Source organism: Balaenoptera musculus, chromosome 11 (genome assembly GCF_009873245.2).
Source record: "Balaenoptera musculus isolate JJ_BM4_2016_0621 chromosome 11, mBalMus1.pri.v3, whole genome shotgun sequence".
NCBI lineage: Eukaryota > Metazoa > Chordata > Mammalia > Artiodactyla > Balaenopteridae > Balaenoptera > Balaenoptera musculus.
This window is the reverse complement of record NC_045795.1, coordinates 58,484,892-58,494,513: the sequence shown is the minus strand read 5'-3', so window position 1 is coordinate 58,494,513 and position 9,622 is coordinate 58,484,892. Positions and strand designations below refer to the sequence as shown.

The 9,622-nt window shown below is 52.3% G+C and overlaps 1 protein-coding gene across 2 annotated transcripts in view; it reads right to left on the bottom strand.

Moving 5' to 3' along the window:
* The window catches only part of CCDC13 (coiled-coil domain containing 13), a 29,598-nt gene that overhangs the window by 18,041 nt on the left and 1,935 nt on the right, over positions 1-9,622 (bottom strand). For both annotated transcript variants that reach the window (XM_036869975.1, XM_036869974.1), the window contains 4 exons: positions 8,579-8,727; positions 6,281-6,423; positions 4,615-4,704; positions 469-585 (listed from right to left, as the gene is read on the bottom strand). In XM_036869975.1, the coding sequence (XP_036725870.1) occupies positions 469-585; positions 4,615-4,704; positions 6,281-6,423; positions 8,579-8,727 (499 nt within the window). The remainder of the gene's footprint in view (positions 1-468; positions 586-4,614; positions 4,705-6,280; positions 6,424-8,578; positions 8,728-9,622) is intronic.

The window sequence follows — 9,622 nt, the reverse complement described above, 5'->3', positions numbered from 1 at the left end:
GGCCTGCCTCCCAAGTCCGAGCATTTTCCTTTGAAAGGGGCCTTTAACACACAAACAACCTTTACATTTTCTAATATTACAGACAGCAGAGAGCAGGAGATGGGTCTTGGTAGGCTTCCAAGTCCAAGGTGGCTTATTAAGGAGATGCCCAGGATCTGTTGGGGTGCACATAGCACAGGGAAGGTTTAAGGGCCCCTCCAGGGTGGACAGAACTGTGTTCCCCCGTCCAGGGTTGGGGGGGCACCACAAGGGCTTCTATGCAGGGCCCCGCAGGCAGCCGGCAACCCCCCTCACCTGCTGGGTCTGTTTCAAGGGCTGGTGGAAGGAAGTTACTGGATCTGAGCCTGACCCAGAACAAGCAGCATGATGCTCATGGGGCCAAGCTCCTGAATGGAAGCCATTGTCCCAGCCATGGCCTTCCCAGGCCCAGGCCCACCCACGACGACCTGAACCCTGGCCTGGAAATACCTTCTGGGCCACCCGGAGCTCCTGCTTCACAGCCTGGATCTGGTTGCGGAGGTCACTCATCTTCAGGTTTGTGGCCGCCAGCCTGTCCTGCAAGACCTTCACCTCTGGGCTGTCCTGCTAGTTGGGAAAGACAGGAGGGAGAGCAGTCATTTGTGGCCTAGATAGTAACCATAATCACAGCCCCCGTTTATCCAGGTATGTGCAGGTACCACACGAAGTGCTTGACGAGGAGGAACCCATTTCATCCTCACAACCCCTGTGAGGTAGGCTCCGTTACCGATGCAGAGCAGAGGCTGGAGGGGGGTGACCCCTCGGCTTGGGGGACGTGGTAGGTAAGGGGGAGCGTGGATGTGGATCCCGGCAGCCCAACTTTGGGGGCTGAGCCCTGTGCTCCGAGTGTGGTGCACACAGGGGGACGTGGGTGGTGGCCGCAGACGGGGAGCATCTGGAGGGGGGCTGCTTCCCAACCCCCAGACACTCCCAGGCTGTGGGCTCTGCTGTGCTCAGAGACTGGCATCATAGCAAATCCATCCTCACTCAGGATGAAGAGGGAACTGGCTCCTTTAGCAAAGGCAGCCCCAGCTTGGCAGGAGGGCCGTGACCATCCCAACTTGGGGCCTTCCTCTCCTAGAATTGTCAGACTGGGCCTTGGGCTCCCTTTCCCGGCAATGAGCTCACTGAATAGAAATAAGGACCCAGTTTAATCCCCAAATGCTCCATTTCTGTGGCTTGAAGAACTGCAGGAGCCATGAAAACTCTGCCTGCTGGAACTCTTAGCAAAGTCTTTTTAAAAAAAAAATATTTCATTTAAACTATTTGGATGGAACTTTTCTCAAATGTGTTCCCCATTTATGATTTAAATAGAAGTTCCTGAAACTCTCAGAACTTTGGCATTAAAGGGACTCCAAGGTCAGCCCATTCAAACCCTTGCCATAGGTGATGCAGATAAGGTCCAGAGAAGGGAAATAACATGGCCTCACAGGCACACAGCTGGTTGGGGTGACAGAAGTGGGAGTAGAGGCCTGGTCCTTCCTTTGCACTGGCTGTTTCTCCCAATATAAGCTTTTGCTGATGCCAGGGCATCGTGGTGACAGAAACATCAGTTGGTGGGTTGAGTGTCCCATCAGGCAATGGCACTAAGAACATCTGCTCCTGTCCCAGCAGATCGGGTGGACTAGACTTCTGGGAAACAGGATGGGTCCTGCAGCGGCTTTCTGAACTTTCCTTAGTAGCCACAGACAAAACCGCCTGTGAACGCTAGCGTGAAAGACAGATCCCAGAAGACTGGGTCTGGGGAGTTCCATGGACCCCAGAGGCTCTGGGCAGCCCCGCTGAAAACCACTGGTCAAGGAAACTAGACCTGCACACAGGGCCCAGAAGGCCTGGACTCATCTGGTCTTCTCATCTAGGAAACGGCTGCTTCCTCACAGCACCCCCAGGAGGCCAAACAGAGTAACCAGTGTGAGCAGAATTTGCAAATTGGGAATTTACATAAAACACACGTGCATCTTTCTTTAATCTATATTTTGGTATGTCCTTCCGCAGCCTGGCTGTGTGCCATCCCTCCCCACTGCTGTTGGGAGCCCGTCTGCTCCCCTGCTAAGCTGCTGCTTTGAATCTGCCCTGCGTTGGGAAGCAACAGTCCCTGCCTGTCAGATCTTCGGTGCCCTGAGCCCCCTGCTGGCTCTGGTGGGTGTCGGTACAGGAGCCGTGAGAGCATTTGGGAGCCTGAGGGCACGGAAAGAGCACACCGATTGGATCCGGATCTGAGACCCAGGTGGCAATAACCATCTCCAAGCCTCGTTTCCTCTTCTGTGAAATGGGGGCACCAGCCTCCGGGGTACATGTGAGTATTGATGGGATAACGCACGTAAAGGGTGCCCTCTGGGGCAGATTCTGATGGGGGGCGATGCTGGGGGGCATAGCCTGGCTTGGGTGGGCAGCTGGCAAAGGCGGCTGAGGGCCATATGGTGTTCTGGTGAGGGCATCACCCTCTCTGCTCTGCCAGGCCCCAGACCTCCCCTCCCAGGAAGCTGAGCCAACCCTACCTGCCTGACATTTCAGAGCTGTTTCTGCCCAGAGTGAGATTTCACAGCCTTTGTGGGTGTTTTGGGCCTGGGCACGCCCTTTCCCCACCCCGGGGCTGTTTCCTCTGAGGCGATACCGGAAATGGTGTCCATGGGAGCAGATAGCGCCAAGGCCACTCACACCACAGCTTCATGAGGCCCCACGCGGAGTGAGGGCGCTCAGCTCCACTCTGGAATGTGCTTGCAGCTCTGGGCTGGGATGTGGAGTGAACCTGCAGGCCCTGGAGTATGGCCCAGGCTTGGGTCGCCCTGAACAGTCTAACGAGGGGGACATGGCTATTGTCCTCTCTCTGATCAGAAGATGCCCGGGAAAACACGTGTCCCGAGGAATGGAGACTGCAACCCACCACGCACTCTTCCGTCAGAAACCTCCCAGGCTCCCTGCAGCCACAGAAAGAAGTTGGACTTCCTATTCCAGCTACCATCAAGGCCTCCCTCCACAGGTGACCCCGGCCCAGCTTTGTTTGGATGTGTTCCCCTTTTCCTCCTCAGGGGCCCTGGGCTGCAGCCAAACGTTATCCAGCTGATGCCCAGCTAACAAACAAAATAGGAATATTGACGCTTTCCTGCTCTGACCTTGCACTGCTTCTGCTGGAAGGGCCACCCCCATCTTCCTGCTCCAGCAAGGCCACCTAAGGAAGCCCTCATCCATCCCACCTCCTGGCTGCCTCAGGTAGAACGTGTGCTCCCTCTGTGAACCCAGAGCCTAGGGGCTTTCTCTGAAGGCCCTGTCCCCCTCCTTCCTTTAGTTTGCCTACTCATCTCCCCTCTTGAACCCCCTGTGGACAGTGGGCCTGTCTTTGATTCTCTGTGTTCCAGGGCTCAGAACATTCTGTCAGGCTCAACAAGTGACTGAACAAGTAGTTTCCCATTTAGGACAGCCCCAGTCAGAGATACGGATAAACAAGGGGCAGCTTAGACGTGTCCCTCAGAGCTGGGAAAGGCTCTGAACGACACTCAGTCTAGCGTCTGCTGAGGGCGGAGCCCCTCCGTTGCCTCCCCAGCAATGAGACAGATCTACGCAAGACTAGCCTTCAGGAGACATGTTCACCCCTGGAACCTGAGGGGCCCATCACTCGAGGGCAGTATTCTTAAGACAGGCATGAGGCGGCTTAATATTGAGTCGTAGACAACAGGGAAGATCGGGTGGAAAAGGGGCACTGAACTAGGAGTCCTGAGGCTTGGATTCCGTTTCACCAACTCGTTTGGCTTCTTAAGAAAACCATGGGGGGAATTCCTTGGTGGTCCGGTGGTTAGGACTTGGCGCTCTCACTGCCGAGGCCCCAGGTTCAATCCCTGGTCGGGGAACTAAAATCCCATAAGCCGTGAGGTGTGGCCAAAAAAAACAACAGAAAAAAGAAAACCAAGGGGAGGCCTCCTGGGATGTTCTTGAGACTCTTAGCTATTTATTGTCTGGCTTGGGCTCCATGCTTCTCCCCGGTAGCCCACTGGGTCAGACTGCCTTCCTTTCATGGAGCTGCAATTCCCATGCCCTGAGTTTGATGGAGGCTCATTGGCTTAGAAAAAATGGAATCTTGGGAACAGCCCCATTCCCAATAGTCACTTTTACGCTGTAGATTTGGAGTTCCACGAAGGGAAGACTTCTTACAATGTGGATTGCCCCAGCAAAAAGCAGGGTTCCACTGAGGAGGAGTGAGCTCCCTGTCCCTGGGGTAAGGTAGAGAGGCTGGATGTCTCCCCAGTAAGGATGCTGTAATGGACATCCTTTACAGCTGGACTGAGAGCAGGAGGCTAATTGGATCAGGTCTTCCCTCCTGGTCCTGAAATTCTAGGATTCCAGGGTCCTCAGGCCCCTCCTGACCTCCCTCTCTGGGGACTAAATCAGAGTTAGCCCCTCACCAGCCTTCACCGGGGCATTCTTGGCCTCCGACGGTAGACTTGGCCACTGTCCCCTGATGGCTCTGAGGATGCTGCAATGGTGGCACTGGCTCAGCAATGGGGTGGACGCTGGACAGAGGCACCTACGCCCCCATGGAAGAGGGGAGGCCCAAGCCCATGGCTGCCTCACACACTCCCCAGCACAGAAGAGAATTCATACCAAGGCTCTGTCTCCCATCTGGGCCTTCGGCAGCTTGGCTCCTGCGTCGGTGGCCCCCTTGGCTGGCAGCCTGGCCAGGGCCATCTGCAGCTGAAAAAGCAAACCCGGCACTTAATATTTAATTCTGCTCAGCAGTTGCGGCGCCTGAGTGAAGGGCTCTGGTGCTGCCGTCGGATGTGTGGTCACGGATCTCAGCAGTCCGTCCCTTCAGCTCATTTTAAGGCCCATTAATGGAAGAACTCTCCTTTACAAGGCGCTCTGCGATGGGAGAGGGTTTAACTGATTGTCTGCCCCACTCCCCAGTCGCAGCCTAGGATTCACGAACAGCTTAGTAAATAATGATTCTGCAACCGTGGTCTGCATCTAACAACAGCCTGGGAGGCGGAGAGAAAAGGAACTACGGACTTCACGTTACAGTTGAGGAGACAAGGTCAGAGACACTGAGAAACCTGCCACTCAGGCTCATGGCCTGGTGGCCAAGACCACTGCTGTATACAGACAGCCAACCAACCCTTTAAGGGTTTCCCAATTGTCCTTCACACAAAGACCATCCCTGTCTGACAAGGCTGGGCACAACCCGCCCTCCCACCTCTCTGACCTCATCTTGCTCCAAGCTCGGCCACATTGGTCCCCTTTCAGGCCTTTATTCCTATTCAGGGCCTTTGTACCTGCTGGGTCCTCTGCATGAAGGCCTCTCCCCCACCACTACGAGTCTGACCCCTTCTCATCCTCCAGGGACCCACTGTGCATACTCCCTCCTCTAAGGGGCCCTCGATGCTGGTCTGTCTCCAGGAGGGCAAGGACCAGGCCTATTTTGCTCCCCACGGTCTCCCCAGGGCCTGGCCCAGAGCCTGCGATGGTTCTCAAAAAATACGTTATAGAAGAAAGAAGGTCTAATTCAATGCCAAGTGTAATGACTGTGGAGGATTTTGGAGGGCAACAGAACTGGATCTGAAATCCGGCACCACCACATGCTGTGTGACTTGAGAAAGCCTCTTAACCTCTGCCAGCCTCTGCTCCTCCAGCCACATAAGGAGAAGCTGCGTAGGTTCACTCTAGCTCCTGAGGGACCATGAACCGCTGGGGCTTGTGCCCTTTCTCGACTGGAGGGGTTTGTCATTAGCTGTGGGAAGGTCGGGGCAGCAGGAAGAGGAAGGTGGACAAAAGTGAGACGAACTGGTGGAATGCTCCTGGCTCTAGCTTCAGATTAGCAAGGATCCCTGTTAATTTATTCAACAACGCCTTTCTCGTGCTAACTACCTGCTAGGCACTGTTCTAAGCATTTTACAGTGTTAAGTCATTTAATCCTCAGAAAACCTTGGGGTGAGTGCCGTTATAACTGCCACGTGACAGGTGGAGGCACGGAGAGTTTATACCTGGCTCAAAGTCACAACACAAGTCAGTAGTGGAGCTGAGATTCACACCCAGGTGGTCAGGCTCCAAGCTCGCGTCCTCCTTGCTGTGTCAGGCTATCTCTCCACCGCCTGCGTCCTCCTTGCTTCCCGACACTTTCCCCTCTCAGGATATGACAGAGACTGAGGGACTCCTTGAAAACACTGACCCACCAGTCCTTGGGAAGGACCTACGGTATCTAAGCGTGCTCCCTCTCTGGAGGAGTGGCGTGGGGTACAGGGAGCCCGGGGCAGGGGCGCCTGAGGCCCCTCACCTCTTGCTCCAGCTCCTGGATGCGGTTGCTCAGCTGCCTCACTCTGGTCTTCGCACCCTCGGACTCTGCCATCAGCACCCGGTTCTTTTTGGACAGCTCAACGATCTTGGTGGCAGTCACGTCCCCAGCCACACCAGCCGTCCCTAAAATGAAGGAAAACAGTGAAGTCAGTTAAAAACACAGGCCCACACATCGAACAGGCTTGCTGCTGCTGGCCTGGGCCAGCAGCCATTTGGGCAACTATGAGTAGCTGCCCTCGGCCACCTCGTGTCTGTTGAAGAGGATTAGGACACATCAGGAGAAAGGAGAAAGAACCTGGGGAAGGAAACCAAACCTAGAAATACAAATGGTCCAGTGGTGAGTTCTCTGGTTATGTTTTCCTCCCAGGACCCAAAAGCATTACAAATCCTGGAACTAGACATCAGAAAGAAGTCTAAGAGAAGCTCTCTCTAGTCCGAAGGGCAGGAAGTGGGGCTAAGAGCAAGCCAGGGCTCTCTCCCAACTCTGTCTCCAGACAAGCCCCACGCTTGAAGCTGCAACCCCATTATAATGGGGGCATCAGTGAATGGGCAAGCACAGAAATGCTAAAATATCTGGGTAAATATAATAGACTATTTTGCATCCTTCAGTTTTTCAAAACGTATAATGGTTGAAAGCAAATATGATAGCATAGTCTGATGGGATGTTCAACATATACAGACATAATACATATAAAAGCTGTAATATAAGGGGGGAGAGTAAAGGGACTTATATGGTGGTAAAGTTTCTTCATTCCACTTGAAGTGGTAAAATATTAATTCTAAGTAGACCATGAAAAGTTACGTGTGTAAAGTTATGTGTGTTGTAAGCACTAGCCCAATCACTAAAAAAATTGTACAAAGAAATAGAAAAACGAAACTAAAGCAAACACTAAAAGTCCACCCAAAGGAAAACCAGTTCATCAGCCGTCAGCAGCCTGTCACTCTAGCCTGGTTTAAAAACATGAACTGAGACTGTCAGATTTTTCTCTTCAAAACATGAAGTTGGAAATCAGAAATGGGGACTTCTGAGCGAGGACTGGATTTAAGAGGTCTTGAGGGAGGCTCAGGGCTGACACTCAGATGAGGCCATGAGCACGCCGGCAGAAGCAGCAGAAGACAGGATGTGGGGCAGGCTGGAGAAGAGGGGGCAGGCCCTGTCTCCCAGGTCTCCTGGGGTGAGGAGGCATCTCCTGCCCTCCCCGGAGCCCATCAACTTCTCGACACCCTTGCAGAAGCTGCCCCTTCGCATCTGAACCCGGAGCCAGGTTAGGTGTTGTCTTCTCTTCAGTGTGGTTTTGTTTTAGACAGAAGAGGCCAAAGAATGGAGGGAAGCACAACAGGCTACCAAGGGCCTTTAAGATACCAGATTCCCCTTGTTTTTTAATTCAGCACTGGTCCTCTGGGTGCACCTACTCTTAAAGTCATTTACTAGCAAAGGCAGAGAGAGACGCTCTGGCAGATGCCAGGTGAGGCATCATGCCCTCTGTGATTGCTGACACTGACTTTGTGCTTTCTCACTCAGCCACCTGGGGATTGCTCAACGGGCGTACATCGAGCAGAGGACAATCAGGGCCAAGGTCCCCACCAGATCTGTAAGAACAAGGTCTAGCTCATAACCACAGAGTCAGTGGTCAATGTCCAGCCCACACCCACAGGGCTAAGGTCATCTCCAGGCCCACAAAGCCAAGGTCCCTAACAGACCCACAGGGTCAAGGTCTCCAGCAACAGAACCAAGGTCCAACTCCGACCTGAAGGGCCAAGGTCCACTGTACATGCTGCTGGATCTCAGGACATCCTCCCAGAACAGCTAACTCCCCTGTCTTGTCCACCCTTCTGGAGCAGCAACAGCAAGTGGTGTAGAGCAAATGCCTACTTCCACTGGGGCTTTTTCACGTCCATGATACGGTGTTTGAGCCAGAGCATCCAGATAGAGTGGATGCCATTGGCCCACCGAACATGCAGCGAGCATCACGGAGAACTCTTGTCATGAGTCCCAGCGGGGTCACCCACACTGCCTGGAATGCCTGCCTTCTGCCCCTGCTGTTCTCGTGCTTCCGTTTCCCAGCATGCTGGCCTACCTGGCCTGCTCCATTCCTCTCCCCTCTCCCTCACTTCCAGGATTCATCTGGACAAGCTTGAGCACAGCTGAACCTTGCACTGTCTCTTGAGCACCTGCCCTCTGGAACCTGCTGTTTGTCCTGCCCTGTAGGCTCCATGGCAGCTGGGCCAGCCGACCTGGACTTCAGAGCAGAAACTGTCGCAACAGCGGTGGAGCTACCTGTGAAGGCAAATCTGTCCTCTTCTATTTTCTTTTTGAGGTGTTTGATTTCAAAGTCCCTCTCCTTCAGCAACTTATACAATCGCCCGTTCTCATCCACTGTTTCCCTGAGTTGATCCCGAAGCCGTTCGATCTCGTCTTCAAGCATCCTGCAAGGCAAAGGCAGAATCACAGGAACCGTTGGGCAGGGGTCAGGCCTCCACAGCCCAGGTTTGTTGTACCTGGTTGGGCACTGGGTGGAGATAAGAACTGGTCTGTACAAAATAGGAATGAGAAATTAAGGGAATCTCAGTGAGCAGATTTTTAACACACTGTTCTCAAAACTGAACGATTAAGGACACACACACAAGTGAAAGGAGAAAGAAGTTTTCAATAACATGGTTTACTACGGATTCAACAGAGGTATATAAAACCCCACCCAGAGAATTCATACTGTTTTCCAGCATCCATGGAACATGCATAAAGATGTATTATAATTTAGGCTTCAAAGGCAACCTTAGCAAATTCCAAATAATGGACATCATACAGACCATTTTCTTTAATGGCAATTGACTAAAATTAGAAATCAATACTAAAAAGAGAACAAAAGTAAAATAAAAAACAGAACTCCAAACCCATCATATGCTTGGAATGGAAAAAAAAACCCACACACATACACACACTCCTAAATTATTTATGGGTTAAGAAGAAATCATAATGTGTATTATGAAGCATTTAGAATGGATTGACTGTAGAAGCAATATATATGAAAACTTGGGAACAGCAGCTAAAGTGATACTTAGAAGGAAATTTTTAGCCTTAATTGCGTATGTATATTAGAAGATGAAAGAGGAATTGTCTAAGCCTTAAGTTGAGACCAGGTCTCTGGGTCTCAGGTAAACCCAATAGGAAATCAGAATAGGTGGCTAGTTTTGTATACTACAATTGTCTTGCAAGTCATTTTTTTAGAACTTTAAAACGTGAGAAACATGTGACTGGTGGGTCTGTGATCACTTCTACCATTAGGCATGGAGCCAGCTCCATAGAGGCAGTTGCTCAAGAAGT